The sequence below is a fragment of the Pelodiscus sinensis genome, chromosome 6, assembly GCF_052426305.1.
Source record: "Pelodiscus sinensis isolate ZL-2025 chromosome 6, ASM5242630v1, whole genome shotgun sequence".
NCBI classification, from domain to species: Eukaryota; Metazoa; Chordata; order Testudines; family Trionychidae; genus Pelodiscus; species Pelodiscus sinensis.
Window position 1 is genome coordinate 90,280,753 of NC_143057.1, and position 23,569 is coordinate 90,304,321.

The window sequence follows — 23,569 nt, forward strand, 5'->3', positions numbered from 1 at the left end:
CGCTGAAACTTTTTGTATTTGACATAATATTTCATTTAAAAATGAAGCCTGGCCAACAAGCCCCCAATTGGGGCCAAGCCCCTATCTGGCCACAGCATCATAACACTCCTGCACCCCCCAAACCTGAGCCGATCATACACTGGAACCCCCTGTCCTATGCCTCCCACATGCCTATACTCCTGCATCCCCACATTCCCAGTCTTCTGCCACAACACTCCTGCATTATCCCCACACTGCAAATCTGTGTCCTGAGCCCATCATACTCCCTGCCCTAAGCCCCTCATACTCTCCAGCCCACACTCCTGGACCCTCACAGCCACAAGACTGCGGCTTGCTCAGCTCCCCAACCCTCCCCTGACCCCAACACTCTCCACAGCCTGGAGCTCCCTCCCTGAGCCAGAATCCTCTTCTCTACTTCTGCACCCAAATTCCCTCCCAGAGCTTGCACCTCTCACCCCTTCCCAGTGCTTTTTTTGTGAGCCACAATAGCAGTGGGGACAGCGTGACGAGCCAAGGCAAAATTGTTGAGGGGGGGGAAAAAAAAAAAAAAAAGAGGCAGGGCTGCAAAGACCCAGGGAAAAGTTGTTAACAACAACAACAACAACAAAAGCAGCCATGGGACGGTGTACCAGCACCTATTTTTCCCCAGCGCGGTATTTTCCTTTGGGTGGGTTTTTTTTTTCGTGCTCAACAATTTTGCCCCGGCTCTTCACGCTGTCTCCACTGCTATTGTGGCTCTTCGTCTGGAACAGGTTTGGCCACTCCTGGTCTATAAGGATGCCTCCGCTTTTGAACTGTAGCAAGAGCAGTCCAAAAGCGAAAGCCCCGCAGCGAGCGTGGTACCAGACTGCTGGACCATACGTCCTGCGACGCCTGAGCCTTTGAAGCCTGCTCCCCCCAGCATCGGCTTCTGCTCCTCCTCCTTACTTCCTCTCTCTGAAAGAGGCAGCAAGGGGGAGGGAAGCGACTAGTTGTATCACTAGTCGACTATCCAATAACCCTTCTGCTTATCAGATAGTTGACTAGTCTCTTACATCCCTATCAATATGAATTTAAAATGTATCACAAGGACAGTTTTCCTTGTTGATCTACAGCTGGTGAACTATGAACAGTTAGTCTGTAATCAACAGTGACTAATGCTATGCTGTTCAAATTTTGTGAGCTAAGGTAGCATATGTATCTTGTCAAGTGTCCAGAAAGTGCTTCTACTTTAACATACTCTTAACAAGTATACAAAATCAATCCCTTATACTTGTATCTTCCTTGGAAATTGAACAGATTTTTCTTCCCCCCGAGTTTGTCGTTATCAGTCATAAAATTGTAGATGATCAACGCTGTGCTGAGTATGCAGGTACAGTCGCATTTGGCCCTTAGGCCATGATTTGGGCACCCCTGCTGTACAACCTTGTAATTACTGAAGAAACTCCGCATCAGATAAATCACTAGAGATAACTAGCAGAGGGTAAAGATGTACTAAAAGATGTTGGCAGGTTTTACAAAGTAAATTTCACACCCAAGTTATTTTTACACAGACAGATCTCATTTGAAGCAAAGCAGCGCAAATATCACTTTTTAAGCATGATTTTAAAATGAAAAGCATGGCAATACCAATAAGCAACTAACCAAAAATAAATGAATAAATAAAACAAACTTCCTTTTTAAACAATATCTGTATCTTCACATTTTCCCTATACACCAGAGCATTGACATCAAAATTCCAGGTCAGTTCTCACATTTATCACAGGCTCGAGTACCTCCAATTTACATTTTCCACTCCTCCTATCACTGAACTACACAAAAGGCTTACAATTTGTAACTCTTAGTCATATATGACATTGTTTGTGGCTTGTCTAGATTAAGGATTTTGCATCAGGGCACAAAATTACTCAATTTTTTAGTAAATAGTAATGTTTACTCCAGGTAAGTTTCCGCAGTTTAGTCCTTGCTCTACCCTGAAGCAGTGCATCAAAAGTCAGGCTTACACTGCTGTAGATATACACAAGTGAAAGTATCCCTAATGTAAACATACCTTCTTCTAAGACCCAGGAAAAGGGAAAATTTGTTCCTATGCATCTGAAAAACAGTGTTATTTCACAAACTGAAGAAACAGTTTGACCAAATTATACAGGTTTTAAACTGAGCTGGGGAAAAGAAACTGAACAAGGCAGACTGCTGACATGCTATAACTTTCCTTAACTTTGGAACTGTTCATTCAAATCTCAGTTGCATTAAAAATGCCATAAAATTAACGTATCATTCTGAAGCACTAACAGTTTAAGAAAGGATCTTGATATGTTTAAAATCAAGGGCCATGTTTTTGTGGGCTAGGTTCTAATTCAGATGATCTGTGCCCAGTGTAGGACTCAGGGATGCAGGTGGCATGAAGTGGTGCATGGGGAGATATTGGCAAATCCAGTAAAGTGCCTGAACCACTATTGCTTACTGCTTAAACTTTAGCAACTGAGCTAACGGGCCCAAAAATAGGCAGCAGCTTCAGCATGACCAAAGTCAGGGAGGGGGAAGAAAGGAGGTTTGAGTGCCACAGAGAGAACAGCTTTACCCCGCATCCTTCCTGAGGCCAAGATCTCTAGGCAAATCATTTAGAAAAACAGGAAGCTTGTCTAAATGCCCTAAGACATATATCTGTCAAGGATCCCGGGTATGGAGACTCTGAAAAAGAAAACACACACATCTGGCTAAAGTGATGATCAGAAGAAAACCTCTTGCCTAACCTTTAAGAAGTGCTTGTCTAACAGGTTTTTGAGTGACATGTTATTGTTATACTAATGGACAAATAGGGAAGGAAAGTTTGAGTTATCTGGACAATCTAGGGGGACATTGGAGGGACACCAACGACTCCTTGAGGACTCTTCACATCTGGATGCATTTTCATCCCCACCGGCACAGGCCATCGGAAGCCTACCTGGTGTCACTCGAGAGCCATTTTAATTATAATTATCAAGGGTGGGGGTGTTTTACTAACCTGTTGCAGACATGTGTAAAAGTTTAGCTTTAAGTAAAAGCACTCGTGTTGTCCTGTTTGTACCATCCATCTATCGGTCGGACGACTGTGTCTCCCCTGAATTATTTCTCGACACTACCTCACAGAAAGTAAAAGTTACTGAGTCGTTTGGGTTGAAAGAACCCCAGGTAACAGAGGCTTCAAACCTGAGTTCATATACCTACTGGACAGGTCTCCAATAAACAAGCTCTACTTCATGATGGATGTCTATGGCCCCAAAAGTCATTCCAGCAGTCAAAGGTCACCAGAAAGTAGAAACAGAAATATAGGGATCTTGAGAGGTCATCTAGCTTATCCCTCTGTGCTGAGGTAGAATTAAATATACTAAAAGCACCCCTAACCGGTCTCAGGGAGTCTAGGTATAGACATGGCTGACCTCTCTATAGAATTTATTTTCCCTTGTCCCAGTTAAGCTGGCATTACAGTTACTTTATACCACTTCACAAACAAGAGACTCTTGTCCCAAAGATGTAATGTCCTTTCTGCCCGGAGACTGTTGTCTGAAAACCTAAAAATATATTAAAGTTGGATCTTGCTAATTTACAGTGAAGATATACTGTGCTTTCATGATTTAATTAAGCTAACCATTAATCAATAAACTGGCACAAAACAGTGAGAATTTTAGTTTTAGTAACTGGTCTTCAAAACCACAGAAGCTTTTGGGGTTTATAACTCACAAAATATTCAGAAATTCAGTACATGCTGCAGTCTTTCATATCTATGAAATTTAGGACAGCGGCACAATTTTAATTCATACAGCAGACTGTAGGTGTCCAGCCTTATAAAGCCCATTGATAAATAGGGCGTATCATCTCTACTACTAACTATGTTTCCATTTAGTAAGGGAAAGACTTTGACCTACAACTGAGTTTAAATAAAAAGGATATACACCACAGCTGTGACCCACAAGATACTGCAATTCTTTCAGTTCTTCTACCTATTACCAGTAAATTACAGTAAATTCAAATATTGATCGACCTGCCCTGTATGGAGGGGGAAAGGTGCCATTGACTTTTATTGCTTGTTGCTAAGTCCCATTCCCAAGAATCAATAAAAGCTACAATGTTCATAAGCTGCTAAAGAGAGAGCTAATGTTGTGGATACTGGGTACCTTTTAGAACCACAGTAAATCAGTTTTATCTTTCAACAACATGCAAGGTTTTCCAATAGTCAGAGGCCTGATCCAGAGATTTTTCAATTGTCCATAAAGAGCTCCAGAAAAGAAATATTTCAAGTAAATGTCAATAATGCACTTTTTTTAAAAAATGAAGAAATAATGTGAGAAAGAACAATACTGCTATTTACTGTCTATAGCCTTAGATCGGAAGGTATCCAGCTTCTTTTACTAGTGGTGACTTCATTAAATGTATGTGTAAACACAGATTATACCAAGTCTCCTGGTTACAAGCATTTTCATTACACAATTATTCTGCCACTTAAGTACCAACTGTTTCTGTGGATTACATATAAAAATTTACATTCACAATTTCTCCTTTTCACCTGTACATGACGCCAACAATTTTCCATGTTTACTCCAACCTTTTCCAAGAGCAGCGGTATTTAAATATCTAAACTGGACCCCTAAATTTACAGAAGTTATTATGTTATGCTTCAACTTTCTCTTCTCACCCAATGCTAAGAAATTAATGAAACCTGTGAATCATCTTCAATATATATCAGGAGGTCTCTATTATAGATTTCAGTAAGATGCATACAAATTGAAGGAAAGACAGACAAAGTCCAATTTAACTGGAAGAGGACACTTGGGCTATCAGGTCTGATGCCAGGCACTTAATACAATTAATTTTTGTTTTTAAACTGTTCCCCTTTACTCAGTTAAATTGCTATAGTGCTTGCCAACATCCTCTTTCAGGGCAGAAATTTGTCAATCAGCTTCAGAGTTATTGAAATGTGCTATGAAGAGAATACCCAGAAGTCTGATTAACCCTAGATATTATCAATATATAAAAACACAAAATAGAATGAAAAAAAAAATCAATGTGTCTGCCACATGGAATATGGAACAAACCTAAATACTGTGGAAATATTAAATTATAATAGACTAATAAAGAGTTAGCAGCCCAATTTGTTTTACTTTGCCTACCATATGTTTACAAAGTTTGAAAATACTAATTCCTATGGAGCAAAAGAATACTGTATTTTGGAGTAATGATTTGTGCCAACAGAAAAGGTCTGGTCTAGCAGAACATCCTCTATATGTTGTCTCATGCATCTCCAGAGGCAAAGTGTGTAGTAAGATTCAGCAACAGGAGGAGAACTACATTTACCTACTAGGAAATATATTGCTTAAAAGATGTCCCTAAAAATGTTTTCATTGTTAAAGTCCTGGCAATAAATGCACAAAAATTGGAGAGAACAACAAGTTCGGTAACCAGACTAAATAGTTCTTTAGATTGAAATCTAACATTCGCTAAAGAGTGCCACAAGCTTAATTTTAAAATGTTCTGGTCATAGATATGCTCGACCCTTTAAAAGTAGTATAGGACTGGAATCAGCATAAACAAGAAGTCCTGTGGCACCTTTATAGAATAACAGATTTATTGGAGCATAAGCTTCCGTGGGCAAAGACCCACCTCGTAAGATTCATGCAGTAGAAATTCCAGAGGCAGGTATAAATATACAGACACATGAAAAGAAGGGAGTACCAATCAAGAGGAAGGCCAGAGATAATGAGGTCAATTCAGTCAGGGAAGGTGTGGCCCACTTCTAGCAGCTGATGTGGAGATGTGACCACCAAGAAAGAAGAAACTGTTTTTGTAGTTGGCTAGCCATTCACAATCTTTGTTCAATCCTAAATTGATAGTGTCAAATTTGCAAATGAATTGTAACTCTGCAGTTTCTCTTTGAAGTCTGTTTTTGAAGTTTTTTTTTGTTGCATGGATGGCTACTTCTAAATTTGCTACTGTGTGTCCAGAGAGATTGAAGAGTTCTCCTACAGGTTTTTGTATTTTACCATTCCTGAGCTCTGATTTGTTTTCATTTATTCTTTTACAGAGGAACTGTCCAGTTTGACCGATGTAACATGGCAGAGGGGCATTGCTGGCACATGATGGAATATATTAAGTTGGTACATGTGCAGGTGAATAAGTGTATGATGGTGTTGCTGGTGTAGATATTTGTTGCAGGGATTGGTTCCTGAGTTAGAGTTACTGTGGTATGGTGTATGGTGAGAATTTGCTTCAGGTTGGCAGGCTGTCCATAGACAAGAATTGGCCTGCCTCCCAAGATCTGTGAGAGTGAAGGATCATTGACCAGGATGGGTTGGAGATCACTGATGATGCATTAGAGAGGTTTAAGCTGGAGTCTGTAGGTGATGGCCAGTGGTGTTCTGTTATTTTCTTTGTTGGGCCTGTCTTGTAGCAGGAGGATTCTGGGTATACATCTGGCTCTGTCAATCTGTTTCATCACTTCCTTGGGAGGATAGTGTATTTTAAGAATGCTCAGTGAAGATCTTGTAGGTTTTTGTCTCTGTCTGAGGGGTTGGAGCAAATGTGGTTGTACCTTAGTGCTTGGCTGTAAACAATAGATCATGTGGTGTGTCCAGGATGGAAGCTGGAGGCAAAGCAGTCAGTAGGTTTTCCGTATAGGGTGGTGTTTATGTGACCATCACTTATTCTCACTGTAGTGTCCAGAAAGTGGATCTCTTGTGTAGACTGGTCCAGGCTGAGATTGATGGGGGATGGTGGGGTGGAAACTGTTGAATTCATGGTGGAATTCTTCCAGAGACTCTTTCCCATACGTCCAGATGATGAAGATGTCATCAATGTAGCGTAATTAGAGAAGGGGTGCTAGTGGATGAGAGCAGAGGAAACGCTGTTCCAGGTCAGCCATAAAAATATTGGCATATTGTGGGGCCATGAGGGTGCCCATAGCAATGCCACTGGTTTGAAGGTATAAATTGTCCCCAAATCTGAAATAGTTGCAGGTGAAGATAAAAAGTCACAGAGCTCAGCTACAAGTTGTGCTGTGGCATCATCAGATACACTGTTCCTGACAGCTTGTATTCCATCCACGTGTGGGATGTTGGTGTAGAAAACCTATAGATCCATGGTAGTTAGGGTGGTGTTTTCTGGAAGATCACCAATGCATTGTAGTTTTCTCAGGAAGTCAGTGGAGTCTCGAAGATAGCTGGGAGTGCTGGTAGCGTAGGGTCTGAGTAGAGAGTCCACATATCAGACAATCCTGCAGTGAGAGTGCCAATGCCAATGATGATGGGGCATCCAGGATTTCCAGGTTTACGGATCTTGGTTAGTAGACAGAATAACCCTGATTGTGGATCTGTGATGTGTGTATGTAAATTTGCTTTTGTGATTTTAAGGAGATGGTATAGTTTCTCTGTGTACTCCTCAGTGGCATCAGAGGACAATAGCGTGTAGAATGTGGTATTGGAGAGTTGTCTGGCAGCCTCCTTTTGGTATTCTGACCTATTCATGATGACAACAGCACCTCCTTTATCAGCCTCTGATTATCATGTCAGCATTTTTTCTGAGGCTGTGGATGGCATTGTGTTCTGCACGACTGAGGTTCTAGGGTAAGTGATGCTACTTTTCCACAATCTCTTCCTGTGCATGTTGGCAGAAGCATTCCATGTATAGGTCCAGTCTGTCATTTCGACCGTCAGGAGGAGTCCTGATTTATGGAATTAGCAGTCTCTCATAAATGGGAGAAACATTTTAAGTACAATCACTGTCTCTACCTTGGAAGGATAAAAGGTGACCCTGAAAGGATTCAAATCTGTGGTCGCAGTGAGTCCTGATGTGCGGTATGTGGCATTAGGAAGCCAAAACACCCAATTCCAAAACTCAGAGCAACATTTACTTACTACAAGTGTGCTTTTTCTCTAAATAAAATTAATTCCACGTTAAAGATACATGGGGTACTTTAAACCTGCACACTTTAGAGGGTATGCATCCAATTCATACCCATGGAATAAATTAATTCTGAAATATTTAATGAAACAAAGTTTTTAATAATTTCTCAATATTTTAATCTATAAACCACTTTTCAATTAACCAGTATTTATGTTACTTATTAACTTCACAGTACATCCCCAAGTCCACAGTTGAGAGCAGCCAATGTTATTCAAACTCTACTACGTCAAGTACAATGAAGAACTAGTTACATGAATAGTGGCTGCCAATATTAACAAAATATGAAAGCCTCTTCTACTCTAAAGCATAATCCCTCAAAAACAAGCATTTTTATACCAAACATGAATACAATACTGTTGTGTGCTCCAGACACTTTATAGCCATTTTGTCTTTTAAAAGACCTCTCCGTAAACTGCAGAAGAAACTAATTACTATGACCAGGAATAATATTAGTTATATTTGTTGCCTACTATGATGCATTCTCTATTTTCTCAGTCTGACTTATCAATACATAACCATGTTTTTTTAACTAAAAAGTGTGGAAAATTCTGATTGAATTTTCCACTTCAAAGTGCACAAAATCATTTCATCTCACACGCTGTGTTAGAAAATCCATGCTCCATTCTGACCTCCTGTTGCACAGTCTATTTCACCCATTGGCAATGTACCATATCACTGCATGACTGGAAGAGCAGAGTAAACACATTGACTAAGAAATGTTTGAAAACACCATCACCACAAGTTCCAGCTACTACCAAACAAACAAACAAACAAAACATTCTCATCCTTACAATTTAAGAGCAGTATAGTACATTCAGAAAAAATCATGCAAGACACAAAATCCCAGCTGTTTGTACAACTGTGCAGCAGAACAAACAAGAACACTAGTACTGTTGCTCAGTGCTTCAGGTTTGGAGAAAAAATCCTTCCATCAACTTTTAGATAAATACCTCATCTGACAAAGTTCTGGCTATGCCCCGTGTGTCTCGTGTTACTAGCAGATGATATTAGCCTCAGAGACTCGCTATACCTATACCAACTCCTTTCTCTTTACAGGAGCAGGGTCCACAGCTTAGTGAGCAACACTCAATCAATCACACACTAATCCATAGTTTTTGGAGTGAAAACTCCTTGACAGTCCTGGTCTCCCTTCTTGGGACAGGCTCTGTGTTTGCATGGGGGAAGGTTTGGGGGGAAACCCAGGCTCGCCCACTACTCCGAGATCCAGTCCAGGGACCCTAAAGTAGTAGCAGCAGTCAAGGTTATTTTTCCTTCCAACTTGACAGCTTTTTCCCTGGGCCACTTTCCCAAATAACTCCTCCAACATGTTTCCCTCTGGGACACGATAACCAGCTCTCAGCTCATGCAGAGCTTCTTCTTGTTTCTCCCTTTCTCCTTCCAGTCCATCACTCTTTGTCTTCCCCCTCTCTTTACCTGGGGAAGCCTTTTAAAGCAACCCCACTAGCTGTAATTGGCTGCAGATCTTGAGTGACTTGCCTGAAGGCGCAATCTAGTTAATTAGCCCCAAATGTTTTCCTGCTTTCATTTTATTGCAGCAGGTTCTAGTAGTTTATTCTGGAAAGAGAAAACCACTTACCTGCCTTAGATCAGAGTAGCAGGCTGCTGGCTTCGGTCCATCACACTGGTTTTATTGGGCTTTTTGCATTGGGGAGAGAGTGATGGAGGAGTGCAAGTTCCAGGTGACAGTTTTCCCCACTCTCCATTGACAATGATGTGGAAACACGACAGCTCAGGTCTTCTCTCACACAAATCTATTCTTTTTTTCACCCTACCACCTGCTCATTTGCCACACTTGCGGAGGGATGAAAACAAGACACCACGCCACTATCTAAACCAGTGTTTCTTAAACTGTGTTCTGCAGCATACCAGTGTGCCACAGAGAACAACAGAGCTCAAAATGGCTGCCCTTTAAGGGGCAGGCAACCTTTTTTTTTGGAATAATAACTTCCCTCCTGACCCTTTTTTTTGGGGGGGGGGGGGAGGGAGGGAGGGCATGGGCTCAACAAAAAATCTTTGGTGTTCCTCGGTCTTAAAAAGTTTAAGAAACACTGACCTAAACACACACCTGGATGACCAAATGGCCTCTACTTCATTTGCTGCACATACAGCTGAGCTGCTCCCAGGGCAGGACACAGGAGCTTCAGTTAGACTGACAGCCACCTTCTTCTGCCTCCTAGCAACAATGGGTGCTTTCTGTAGTGGTAAAAACTTAGCAAATTCCCACTCCTGTTGCTCCTAATATTCTTTCTGCTGCATTAACTCACCTGGTTAAATGTAACCTTAGCTCTGAATATCTTAGCTCTTATTTAAAACATTTTTTAAGTACACAGTTTCGCTTAAAGGATTCTTCCCATTAAGAAACAGAACTGCATATAAAATAATAGTCCTTTCCCCTTTTATAAGATGTCAAAGTGCATATTGTCATCTCTCTGAATCACTGAATGGGGTCTGGGACTCTGGCATAAGCTGCAGGTTCAAGTTGACCCATGAATTTTTGGATGGTAAGACTTTCCTTTGGGTTTTTTTCTTTTAAATTAAATTCTCAGACAATGTTGTAAATCATTTGTTCAAAGATGGAAAGTAGGTACATATATATATATTTGTCAGTTATTAATACGATGTGGAATCTGTGCAAGCATAGCTTCCTAACTGTAAAGATGGTTTTTTCTAACATCTAACCTAAATCTCCCTTCCGACAATTTAAGCCCTTTGCTTTTTGTCCTGTTCTCAGTAGATAAAAAGAACAATTTGTCACCCTTCTCTTTTTCACAACCTTTTACATAGTTCATGACAATATCAGGTGTCCACCTCAGTCTCCTCCAGACTAAACAAACTAGGAATGTTAAAAGTAATTTAATAAGGTAACCATGTAACAACTAAAAATCTTAGCAGTTATATGCGCTGAAGGCTTGGCAGTATAAAACTTAAATAAGCTTCATACTGTATAGCCCCCAGCCAAGTCACCTCCCCGGGAGCCAGGCCAGCAGAGGCTGCCAGCTTCACCTCTGCCGCCTCCCTGGAAGCTGGACTGGCAAGGGCTGCCATTTCTGCTCCAGAGGAGGAGACTTCCCTGCCACAGAGAAGCTACCCCAGGGAGCAAGGCAGAGTTCAACTAATAACATTAACCAATAAGCATGAGCAGGGCTTGACCCGGAAGAGCCAGGTTCGGGCGATCTACGCATGCGCAGAACGATCTGCACATGCGCAGATCGCCGGACAGTGCGGCTGGAGAGCAGGGCTCGCTGCAGTTCAGCGAGCCCTGAGCATCAGCTTATTGGTTCACCAGTTAATTGGTTAAACTAACATCCCTAAAACAAACCCAGATTTTTCCAGTCTTTCCTTGTAGGTTATGTTTTCTATTCCTTTAATTTTTTTGTTGCTCTCCTCTAGTTTTTCTCCAATTTGTCTATATCTTCCCCGAAAATGATGCCCAGACCTGAGCACAATACTCCAGCTGAGACCTTATCAATGATGAGTGAAAGAATTACTTCTAATGGCCTGCTTACAACACCATTGCTAACACATCCCAGAATGATGTTCATTTTCTGCAATAGTATTTACATTACTGACTGTTATTTCATTTGTGATTCACTATAGCCAACAGACTCTCCTCTGCTGTGTAAGCGAGCAAAAGTGCTAGACAAAAGTGACAATCAATGGCACTTCTTTCTTTACATGCCATCCTATAAACAATGTCTAGGACAGCTATGACCATATTACTTTCTGACTTATGTCCAGTATATATAAACAACATCTAGAAACAGGTAAACAATTCAAGTTTAAGAATATGGGCGTGTCTAGGAGTTTTTTTCGACAAAATGAGCCTTTTTTCGAAAAAACTTCACCTGCATTTAGACTGCAGCCACGTTCTTTCGAAAGTAAATTGAAAGACAGTGGCAGTTTTTCCGATCGCAGTAAACCTCATTTTATAAGGAATAATGCCTTTTTTGAAACTACTCTTTCAAAAAAAAGTCACTATTGAATGCAAACTGTGATTTTTTGAAAGAGAATGTTTAGACTTTCAAAAAAGCATCTCGCTTTTTTGAAAAATCTGCTTGTAGTCTAGACACTCTCTTTCGAAGAGGCTTTTTCAAAAGATTCTTTCAAAAAAGCATCTTTCAAAAGAGGCTTGTAGTCTAGACATAGCCTATATGTCTAATGTATGAAAGACGTGTCTACCATAGTGCTCTCTTACCAACCAATCTAGCCTCATTTTTATAGTCTGATCACATTAATATCTTTATCATTTTTCCATCACCTTAGACCTTATTAAATAATATATGTCTAAGACCTCTAAGTTACCAGCATTTATTCTTGAGATATCTAGTCATGAAAACACAATCCTAAAAGATTTTTACTGATTTTAAAAGAAAAACATCTGCTTAGTATAGCTCCAGGGCTGATTTCATCAGCAGGAGAGTTTATTTCCTAAGGTCCATCTTTTTTAGCTTCCATCATAAAAACCTGAAAATTATAAAAGGGTTTTCATGGATATTACTGCATAAGGAATTAGGATTTTTAAAAAGTCAATAACTTTGGTGCAGTATTCTCTCCCTACATTCAGTTTGGAAATTGTGTTATTTGACACACTGTTCTATCATTTTCTCCATGCTAACAAAATTTCAGAGAAATCCTCAAGAACCTTACCTACAAATGCTCTCAATTTATATTGACAGCTCATCTGGAATAAACCTTTATTACCATTATGTATTGAAACACCACAAGACTTTGAAACTAATCTTCTGAATACTTTCTCTTGTCTCTCTCCCCTACTTACTTCCTCATCCTATACGCTCCCATATCAAATTGATTTTTATTTGATGGTTACATTTGCCAGTTTCACATAGAACGATTTCATTGTGCCCTTTAGATTATTATTCCAATAGCATATTCTTCACCATGGCTTACCTGTGTTCACTTGTTCATTTTTTCTATCTACAAAGAAATTTCAGTGAACAAATTCTCTGAGTACCTGTCAAGTCAGCTTTGCTTCTAATATGAGGTACTGTGCAGTTATGCTATAAGCAAGTTTGGTAAAAACTGATCAATGTTATTTTAATTTTTTAAAATTAAAGTAACTTTTTTTAAATAAAATGTTTCTCTCGATATTTTTTGCATCTATTACACCAAAAGTATCTTTTTTCTGTGTGTACATGAAACCCTGACTCTTGGAATCCTTTGTGCAGCTATATGCAAAATGTTCTAAAAATGCTACAATATCTAACACACAGATTTTTATTAATACCATACATACATAAGAAACTTGAGCAACTCAGTTCAACACATTTAAGAATATTTATAGTTTATGAATCAATGGTTTGAATCACCAATCACAGAAGTCTAAATGATACATGAATGACAAGCACGGTAACATTTGTACATAATGTCTTTGCTCAAGGGGAAATATTAGAGTACTGAGCTAACATATGACAACAAGAAGCCTTTAGTGAAAAAAAATACATTTTTTTTAAGGAAAATACCTGCGATGAAAATAATGGACTGTAACAAATAATTTTGAACCGAAATAAAGCAAGAAATATGACAACGTCAAATCTGTAGGTACATGGCAAAGGTAACAAAGGAGCTACCCAATGGTGAAAACTACTGCTGTCAGGGCTGCTATGGATCAGTTAGGCTCTAGGAAGAAGGGATAATATGCACAGATTAGGGGGACCAGATTAAGAAATGGAAGAAAAACAAAGCTGATTGCAGACTAACACTTAGCTATAGCACAAAGGGTTCTTCTGTCTAATCTACATTATTTGAAATAAAGTCTCCAGCATAAAACTTTGATATTTCCTTTTATTTGCCCTATTTTGCGACACTGAATTAAAAAATATTTTATCTGAGATAAGCTTATTGAGATTCCTACAAACCAGTCTAAGACGACTCAATCCTTTGGTCCTGCACCTCCCTTTCTTCTTTCTTTTGTCTCCAAGCACCATCATGATATCCACTCCCGTTGCCCCCTCTTCCTCACTAGAGGCTGAATCTCTCTAATCCAGAACACTCATCCAGAAACACCCATTGTTCAGAATTATTTTAGCTAGCCAGATGTCCACTTTTCATGAGTGTGGCCAAGTTTCCCGCAGTCCCAAAAAGTAGTTTACAACCACCAGTCTTAGCTCTCAGTGTTCTGTGCTGTTATTTACCTCTAATTTACCCCCTCGATGTTTTCTAAGAGCCCAATAAGCTGTGGAAGTGTTGGAAATGTTGCTAGACAATATTGACCTCCCATGGTACAGAAAATGATCTCATCTAGAGCCAGTCAAGTCCTGAGGGTTCCGGACTAGAGAGGTTCAACCTGTACTATCAGTGGCTTGGTTGCCTTACTATATGGCTTCAACCCCTCCACTACAAGGAAACTGACTCAGTCTCCAGTTGTTTTTCCTAAGTCTTCAGTGTGTCTTCCTTTCCAGCCATTCCACTTCTCTTTAATGTAATGTATTCTTAAAAATCAACTCCACCTATTGCTTTCTTCTCCCTCTACAAACTGCCCATTGATAGTCTAACTTACTCATGCTGCTTTGACTCTGATTCACAAATCCCCAAAACTCTCCCTTTCTTCAAATGCTCTTCTGTCTGATCTCCCTTCTTGAATCGACCGACCAACTCAAAACAAATATGGCTAAACACTGTTTTATTCTTAAAGCCTCTCCTCTTAGTTACCACTGGTTTCTCTGCTATGCTGAGGAGATAGGATTCCTGGCCTAGTAGACAGGAAAAGCAGTAGACACAATTAAGGCTACATTTTAGTCACAGAAAATTTAGATTATATATTAGGATACATTTTCTAACTATAAGGGTAGCTACAGGTATAGGTTTCCAAGGAAGACATGGAATCCCTGTCACTGGACATCTTAAAGAACAGTTTAGACAGACGCCCTTTGTGGATGGTTTAGGTGCACTTGCCTCATTGTGCGGGCTGGATTTGATTACTTCGTGAGGTCCCTCTCCAATTCACAGCCATGGAATAATTGTTAATTCTCTCCCCTCACGGAAAGTTCTTTGTCAGTTTAACGCTTCTTTGTCTAACACTCCAAAGACCACTGATTAACTTTTGTCTACATTACCAAAATTCTAGTCCAGGGATGGGGAACCTATAGCCCACCCAGGCCCCTCCTGCACCCTGCTCCCTACTCAGGCCCCCGCCCCTACCTCCAGCCCACTCTTCTCAGGGCACATCCCTTGACTATCATATTAGTTCACCTTTAATTTATGTACAGTGAATCACCTATGTGGCTGGGTTTCTTGTAACTTTAGCAGTACTGAAAAGACTCAGACCTTGTTCTCACTGTCAACATACTGCTCTGTTTGCATCAATTATTGTTGTTCCCTAACAAGGCCCATGTTTCATGAGTAACTCCCCCTTTGGGTTCATCTCCAAGCCTCCTCCCACATAGTGCTCTGCAGCACAATGTGCCTCTACTCTCCCCTCCTTCCAGAAAGCACAAGGATGCCTATGAACCTTATTTCCTGCACCTCCATCCTGTCTTCTCCCAGGTAACAAGAATTCACATAATAGCTTTGTAGGTAACGTGATAGGAACCTACTCTTCACATATACCATTGTGTTACTTTTCATTGTTTCCCTCACACTCTTCCCTTCTTTGTATGATCTATTCAGCTTTTCACATAGGGATTTACCTTTCTCTTGGTGACAATTCAACATGCTTGTCTTTAAAAAAAAAAAACACACCCCTAGGTAGGAAAATTAAAAAATGTTTGGGTCCTAGCTAACAAGTGACTCACTCAATACCATCTTGTAACTGTTGAGGTCAGACGTAGTACCCAAGATAATTGTACCTAAATTTAGGCTCCTGAGACTAGCTGACCAGTCCTCAGTGGATGGCCCATGACTCAATTTTGGCCCTTCCACTGGTCCACCTGAATCTGAAACAGTTGGCTTTAGAGTAAAGGGCAAGTCCGATGCCTTTTCTCAAATGTTTAGCGTTCTTGTAGGAAAAGAAGAAAACTAAGAGTGGGTTGGAGAGAGATTCCACTGTGACTTTATTATTGTTATTCTTGCCAAAAAGTCAGAAAATATTATTGTAATGTTGTGCACATAATCTGAAATACGCAATGTGGTACATTTCATCAATCTAAAAAATAAAACTAATATCCACAATAGCTATTGCTGATTAGATTTATTGAACCATGCCTAATTTTTATATACTTCTAAATTAAATGATCTTCAAAGAAAGGCAGAATAAGCTTGTCAATATATCTGACATTGCTATTAAATCTGCCAGCATAAAGACTGACACCCCAATGTTATCTTCAATTCTATACATTTTTAGCAAGGCTTGCTCAAGAGACTAATCAATGCTATCCCAGGATATCTTTCCCAAATTGATTGTGGCAATATTATAAGAAATCTTCAATTTAAGATATTGTGAAACAGAAGTGTGTGTGTCATATTTGGGAATACATTTCAAAAATGGGAAAAATACAGCCATATTGAACAGAACACATAACAAAAGCAGCAAATAAAACAGCATAACAATTTTATACACATACACTGTACATCTAAGAACCTCACCCACAACTTCTAAAAAATGGGCAGCAATTATACTTGCATAATGCATATCTTCAATATGCAAATTCATTTTTATGAAACAACGCTGACCATATTAGTCAAAAATGGATAATAAATGATCCTATCAAATGCACATCAGATCTTTACGACAGCTGTCATGTTCCACTGGCACAAAATTCCATTTTTAAAACTGTCCTTCATAAGTCCACTCACTTTTGAAGCTGCTGGTTCCACTAGCCTCTGACGGTGCCGTGCTGAGCTGAAATGACTCTTCTGAGGCGGCCCTTCCTGACAGTGAATGGAAGATGGGAAAGGAAAAAAAGAGAGAAAGGGGAAGAGGATGGATCATGGAGGGGGCGGAATGAAAGATGGCCAGAGAAGGGAGAGGGAGAGTATTTAACTGAACAGCATTTTCACCGTCTTTTTCGAAGAGCTTTATGAAATATATTCCATATTTCACCATATGTGTATCAGAGAAAAATGAAGTTATTTTGCTTCTCATGAACAGTGTTCCCTCTAGCATTTTCTATCCTTAGGCAGGCTGAATTTTCATTTGGGCAGTTTGAAATTTCTTATGTGCAACACCACTATTGAGGTAGTGTGTGGAAATTATATACATTATTGTATGCACACACACACAATTTTTTAAGCAGTCCATATGTGTGGAAGAAAATATATTAAAACGAGGGATAGTTAACAGGGAGCAATGCTTACAATATTTAACATGAGATCAAATAAAGAAAATTAATACTACACTTGGAGTACATGTATCATCATCCTTTCTAAGAATTCAAGCTAGTAAATACACCAAAATGCACATTACCCATACATAGCTCAGCTATAAGATGCTAAACAAATGAGTCAACTAGAAATAGTATTTGCAAGGAGAGCATGAGGAATGCAACATTTATGACACTGGAAAGGAGAATAAAAGACATTCACTAATGTTTATATACTTTCTTTGGGGAAAGTTTAGGATTCATGCTGTTAAAACAGCTAAAAGTTCTCCTGGTTTGAAACTGTCATTTTGTATGTATCACCAGCTCAAAAATTCAAAGGGTTTAATCTATAACTGAAAGAACAACGAATGGTCCTGCATAGGGATATAAGCGACTACTTGACTACCCAATATGCATAGCTTTATCAGGTAGTTGAGGCCCTAGCCACAATTCTGCCACATCTTCAGGTGCATGCCGCCAATCCAGCCAACTATTGTGGGGCGTCTGATAGCCAGCATTGCTAGCTGATGTCATCAACAGGTGTCTCCTTCCCCCTACAGCCTGCCTCAAGCTGCCAGGAGCCGGATCTGCCAATAGGGGCAGAGCAATAAGCTTTGTTATCTGTCACATTCAATTAACCAGCAACCCCTATTCACCATGAGTGCAGGATAACAAAGTTTTCACTATATTATGCAAATGATTTTTAATGCTGAACAAACTTAAGAGCTAACTTCTGGGCAATATGTTTGTACAAGCTTCCTCCTCTAATAATATCAGCTAAATTCATTTCTAGATTACAACAGATTCCCATGTTTCAGGAAGAGGGAAGGTTAGGAAAGCAGTTATTAGTGTTTGGCATCTTGTCAATAATGCAATCCTTTCATAAAATGTACTATGAATATTTATTTGAACAAAAAAAAGCTAGAACAAAATTAAATTGAGATGAGAACTGCTTTATTATCCAAGATGTGCAATTGTAATAGTTGCCTTCCAGTTCTAGCTTTCCCCTGCAAAGCACCACTTCTCTCTAGCCCCCCCTTTTCCTCCCAGTTGTATAGCTGCCCACTGCTCTGCTGGAGCTCTCCAGCCTACTCTCCTATTGCTCACCGCCTCCTGCTCTTCCAGCCTGCTCGCCTGAGATGAACTTTGTTCATATGTAGGAACCTTCATAAGTCGAACACTCACAAGTCGGAGAGTGTCTGTATTTGGCCACAAGCCAAAAGGTCTCCACTGAGTACAAGTATAAGGCATTTAAATTGGAAATGGTTATAAGAGAAATAAAGAAACAGTTTCTAATAACTAGACAAACTGGAATGGTTCAAGGTGAATGTTCTAATCAAACATTCCCTGCAACAGGACTGACCAAATTCTCAATTCAGAATGTCTTCCAAAATCCAAAGACTAGTTCCTTTATCTTCTCAGATATCAGAGAGAGTGCGACTATATATGATATGTTTTTCCCAGAGGACTACCCCTAGATAAGTTCCTTCCAGCTTTAAGGATGGAGACTTGGCATCTTGACCAGTGATTGCCAATTAATTTTGAGATATCATCTTGTTCTTTGTCTTTGAAAAACTGGTATGCCCATTCCCCAGACTAGTCTGGTAAACACATTTCAGTAATTACTTCAGCTTATGTTCATAACTTTACATATAATGTTGCTACATACATTCCAGTATCATACTATTGATCAGCAAGATTTTAGTACAGCAATGTGTAGGATGTGAATATAGAGGTGTATTTTGTCAGAACTAGGTATTAAGGGAAGTGGTGCTAATTCAGAAGGTGGTATTTTTTTTAGCTAAATCATCTGAACCACAGCCTCAGATTAGAGCCAGGGGTCACTTCTACTGGAGAGGAAGTCATCTGGACAAGATCTAAAAACATGAACAATGGAGCATTACAAACCTTACAGAGCTCTTCAGAAAAGTAGGAGTGAGAACCTGTAGTCCGGCCAAATTCTAACCTAGGCAAGTATATTCTGGAATACCCAATTTCTCCTAAATTTCATTCGCATATGGCATTTTTCTTCACCCCTCCTAAAAAAGGAGAATAATATTGCTCAGAACTAAGATGGCTTCTGCATTCAATCTCAGGAGTGGCTATATTTTGTAGTGGACAAAATGACTTCTTACTTATCTCACACAAGTACAGAATTACTTAGCTAAACATATGTAAAGTTCTTTGAGAACTTACATAAAAGCTTTAGCAGATATGAAAATCACAAAACAGTAACTGACTTCTGCATGGAGATCACAGTATTTAAAACACACTTACACAGAAATATAAATTCATTGAATCCTAGGTTTATTTACTTATTCCCACAATGCAAGAACTAGGGGTCACCAAATGAAATTAATAGGCAGCAGGCCAGAAGATGTGGTGAAAGCTAGGACTTTACCAGGGTTCAAAAAAGAGCTAGATAGATTCATAGAGGTTAGGTCCATCAATGGCTATTAGCCAGGATGGGTAGGAATGGTGTCCCTAGCCTCTGCCTCTCTGGAGGTGGGTGACAGGGGAGGGATTACGTGAGGATTATCTGTTGTGTTCCCTCCCTCCAGGGCATATGGTATTGGCCACTGTCGGCAAACAGGATACTGAGCTGGATGGACTGTTGGTCTGACCCAGAATGGCCGTTCTTATGTAGGGTAGTGTAATTTGGTTTTGGTCCTCTTACATGAAAGTAAATTTTGTTTTCAATATTACCTAATTACCTTATGGTCAGGGAGGTGTGGAACTGATTGTTGCTATTAATTCTAAGATAGTGCATCAAATTCAGAATATGGAAGGTCATCATCCCCTCTGAAATAATTAAGGTAAATAAAAGTCTTTGCTTTCCTTTCTTATTGGATCACCTGTGTTTGAATTATTTGAAATAAATCCTTAACATACGAAAAACACAAGATTAACCAACAGATTTTTTTTTGTTTGGAACGGCAGTTGTTTTGTCTTTCAGTTACAAACACACACAAAACCTTCAGGGAACCCTGACTTAGTACTTCTATGAATTTCATGAACAGCTGTAATGAAGAAACTATTTTTACACAAAAAGGTAAGTTTGAAAAAAATTCAATATCCAATCTAATCCTAGGTCACCAGCTGAGTTTGACACCCTTTAATTATTAGTCATGAAAATCCTGACATCCAAAACTCAATAAATATAGCTTCCATGTTCTGTATAATTTTGACCTACTACAATGTATTTGTTTGGTGCTCACTTTTCTTGTAGGTGCCAGTAACAGGCAAAGATTGTTCATTATGTCTCTAAAATTCAGGTTTCTGGGTAAACTATAGGCTTCAGCTATCTATGAATACTATGAATAACAACAACTCAGGGAAACAGATTCTGCAGCAGTTCTGCCACTGTATTTGGCATAATACTAGACTCTGGTTTTGGCATATTTTACATTCCCATTACTCTCCAATGCGCTGGATCTTTATTTTCCTGTTTCGAAAAAATAACTCCTGCATGCATAGTGCCAGAGTATAATTCCTCATTCATATACATATATAAAATCAGTAGACGGAATAAAGTTCCAGATTCCAAAGAAGGGCCTATACAAAGGCTTTAGGGTCATTATATATAATGCATATTCTGGGCAACAAATAAAGAATAATGCATCTAAATAGTTCAAATAGTTTTGCAAACATTACATTTTATTTTACATTGTGAGATCAATCAAAATTATTAGCACCAATTTACAAATAGGAAACATAAGCACAATGTCCTGTCCAAGGTTACAGAAAATATTTGTGGAGAAACTGGGAACAGCACCCAGGTCACCTAGTGATGGTTCATATAAGTAATAATAACACTGCACCCTAGGATATCTAGCAGATATAGTAAATGGCTTCAAGGTACACTAAAGCATGCTGAAAATTTCCAAGCAACTTCTCTGAGAGCCTTCCAATCTCACAAGTGAAGGCAAAATATATTGGAAGTGAACTGCTAGCAGGGTAAGTGGTGGAGGGTTTTGGTTTTGTGGAAAATTGGTCCACCTTCTATGGTGATAGAGCTGTATAGTTCAGATGGTCTCCGCCTCAGCTAGAGTGGGACCAATCTCGTTGGGGACAGGTTGGCTACAGCAGTCGGGGATTAAATAGCAAAAATGGGAGAGGGAAATCAGCTCAAAAGAAATTGGGATATTGAGAACAAAACTAAGAAATTAAACATGGAGAAAACATTCTTGAATTTCCCAATGTTAAGAGCCTAGGAAACAAACAAGAGAAAGTAGAATTGCTCATTTATGAGCATAAGTTCATTCTAGTTGGTACTGAAACCCGATGGGATGAGTCCCACGACTGGAATGTTAAAAATCAATGGTTAAAAACTTACTTAGGAAGGACTGAGTGGACAAAAGGGGAAAAAGATGGCCCTCTGTCAAAACTACCTTTTTCCAAGTCACAGATAACTTAGAAGAAAATTATTTTGAATGCTTGTGGATCAATATCTTAACAGATAATGCACAAGATGGGATATTAGTAGGTGTCTACAACAGAATACCAAAACGCACTAGCAAACAGAATGGCCTTCCACGTATCCAGCTATCTATAAAGAGTATGGAAAAAGCCTACGTGATCATGAAGAGCTACAATTAGATTGACATGTGTTGGGTGTCTCATGGTACCAGTACAAAAACATCCTTGGAATTTCTAAATGTTATAACTGGCAAATTTTCTAACTTGAGAAGCATGCAACCAACATGGAAGAATTCTTAATAATCCTTGTCCTAACAGATAAAGAGAAGTTACTCACTCTGTGCAATAACAATTGTTCTTCAAGATTTGTGTCCCTATGAGTGCTCCATTGTTGGTGGTGTGCTCATCCTGGCACCACGGATCGGAGACTTTTAGGGCAGTGTTCAGGCAGGCTGTGCATGAGCGAGCAGTGAGCAGCATTCCCACCTTTGAAGTTAGCAAGCGCAGCCTGCTTCTCCTCTGTTTCTTCTTTGATGCCCTCGTGGGATATTATTAATCCCCAATGAAGTGGGGAGGAGGGCGGGTAGTGGAGCACCCAGGAGACACACATCTCGAAGAACAATCATTACTGCACAGAGTGCGTAACTTCTCTTTCTTCTTCAAGTGATGTCCCTGTGGGCGCTTACTATTGGTCACCGTGTAGCAGTGCCCATTAACTAATTGTTACAGACTGGGGAGAGGACCGCAGTGGCTACTGCAGTATTTACTGTCGAGCATGGTGGAATCTCACAATGCTTTATGAAGGTGTGACTGGATGACCATGTCACTGCTCAGCATATTTCCTGAAGTGAGACTCCCTTGAGGAAGGGAGTTGACATAGTCATCGCTCTGGTGGAATGGGCTTTGGAAGTCATCGGTAATGCCCTATTCTAGAGTGAGTAGAAGGTGGTAATGCAGAATGCTATGAGTTTTGATATGTGCTGGAAAGAAAGTAGTTTTCTCTTGGACCTTTCAGCTAGGGATACCAGCAATCTCTGGGACAGTCAAAAGGGCATAGTCCTATCCAGATAGAAGGCAATGGCCCTTCTGACATCTAAAGTGTGTAATATAGCTTCTTCCCAGAAGCGGTGTGGTATTGGATAGAAGGTAGGAAGGACTATCGGTTAACTGATATAAAATTCGGAACCAACTATGGAGAAGGAGGAGGGATGGGGCCATAGAACAACTCTGTGCCTGTGAAAGGTCATGTATGGAGGTGAGGCCATGAGAGTTGCAAATTCACTAACCCTCCTTGCAGATATGATTGCCAGAAGGCACAGCATTTTCATAGTGAGAAAGGTAAGTGATGAAGTTGCCATTGGTTCGAAGGGTGGTTTTGTGAGTGAGTGGAGGACCAATTCTAAGTCCCATGTGGGGGTATGGGTGTACATGGTGGGTGAAGGTTCTTAAGGGCCTTCCAAAATCTCTTAGAAATGGGGTATGCAAATATAGAGAACCCATCAACGGGGGGGTGGAAGGCTGTAACGGCAGCCATATGAACCCAGAGTGATGAAAGGAATAAATTGTGTTGTTTCAGGTGCATAATGTATTCCAGTATCAGAGGGAGTGGAGCCATAGATGGGTGGATTCCCCTCTGTGTGCACCACTGTGTAAACCGTTGCCATTTGTACAGGTAAGTCTTGCATGTTGTTTGTCTCCTGCTATGCAGCAGGTCATCTCTCACTTGTTGGGAGCACTGTTGCTCTGCTTCCGAGAACCAGATAGGTACCATACTGTCAGGTGTAGTGTTTGTGGCTGGGGAAGAAGTATTGTGCCCTTGTTCTGGGAGGGAAGGTCTGGGTGGGTCAAAAGCATAAAGAGCTGTTATAGAGACAACTGAAGATGACATGGGAACCATGTCTGTCGAGGCCATGCTGGGGCTATTAGAATTACATGGGCCCTGTCTGTCTGTATCTTCC

At 40.0% G+C, this 23,569-nt stretch overlaps 1 protein-coding gene across 4 annotated transcripts in view; it reads right to left on the reverse strand.

The window, feature by feature from the left end:
- MAST4 (microtubule associated serine/threonine kinase family member 4) overlaps positions 1 to 23,569 on the reverse strand; it is a 443,204-nt gene that overhangs the window by 242,014 nt on the left and 177,621 nt on the right. For 2 of the 4 annotated variants that reach the window (XM_075932355.2, XM_075932359.2), the window contains one exon: positions 16,687 to 16,761. The exons of the other annotated variants lie outside the window; for them this stretch is intronic. In XM_075932355.2, coding sequence (XP_075788470.2) covers positions 16,687 to 16,761 — 75 coding nt within the window. The remainder of the gene's footprint in view (positions 1 to 16,686; positions 16,762 to 23,569) is intronic. 4 annotated transcript variants of the gene reach the window in all.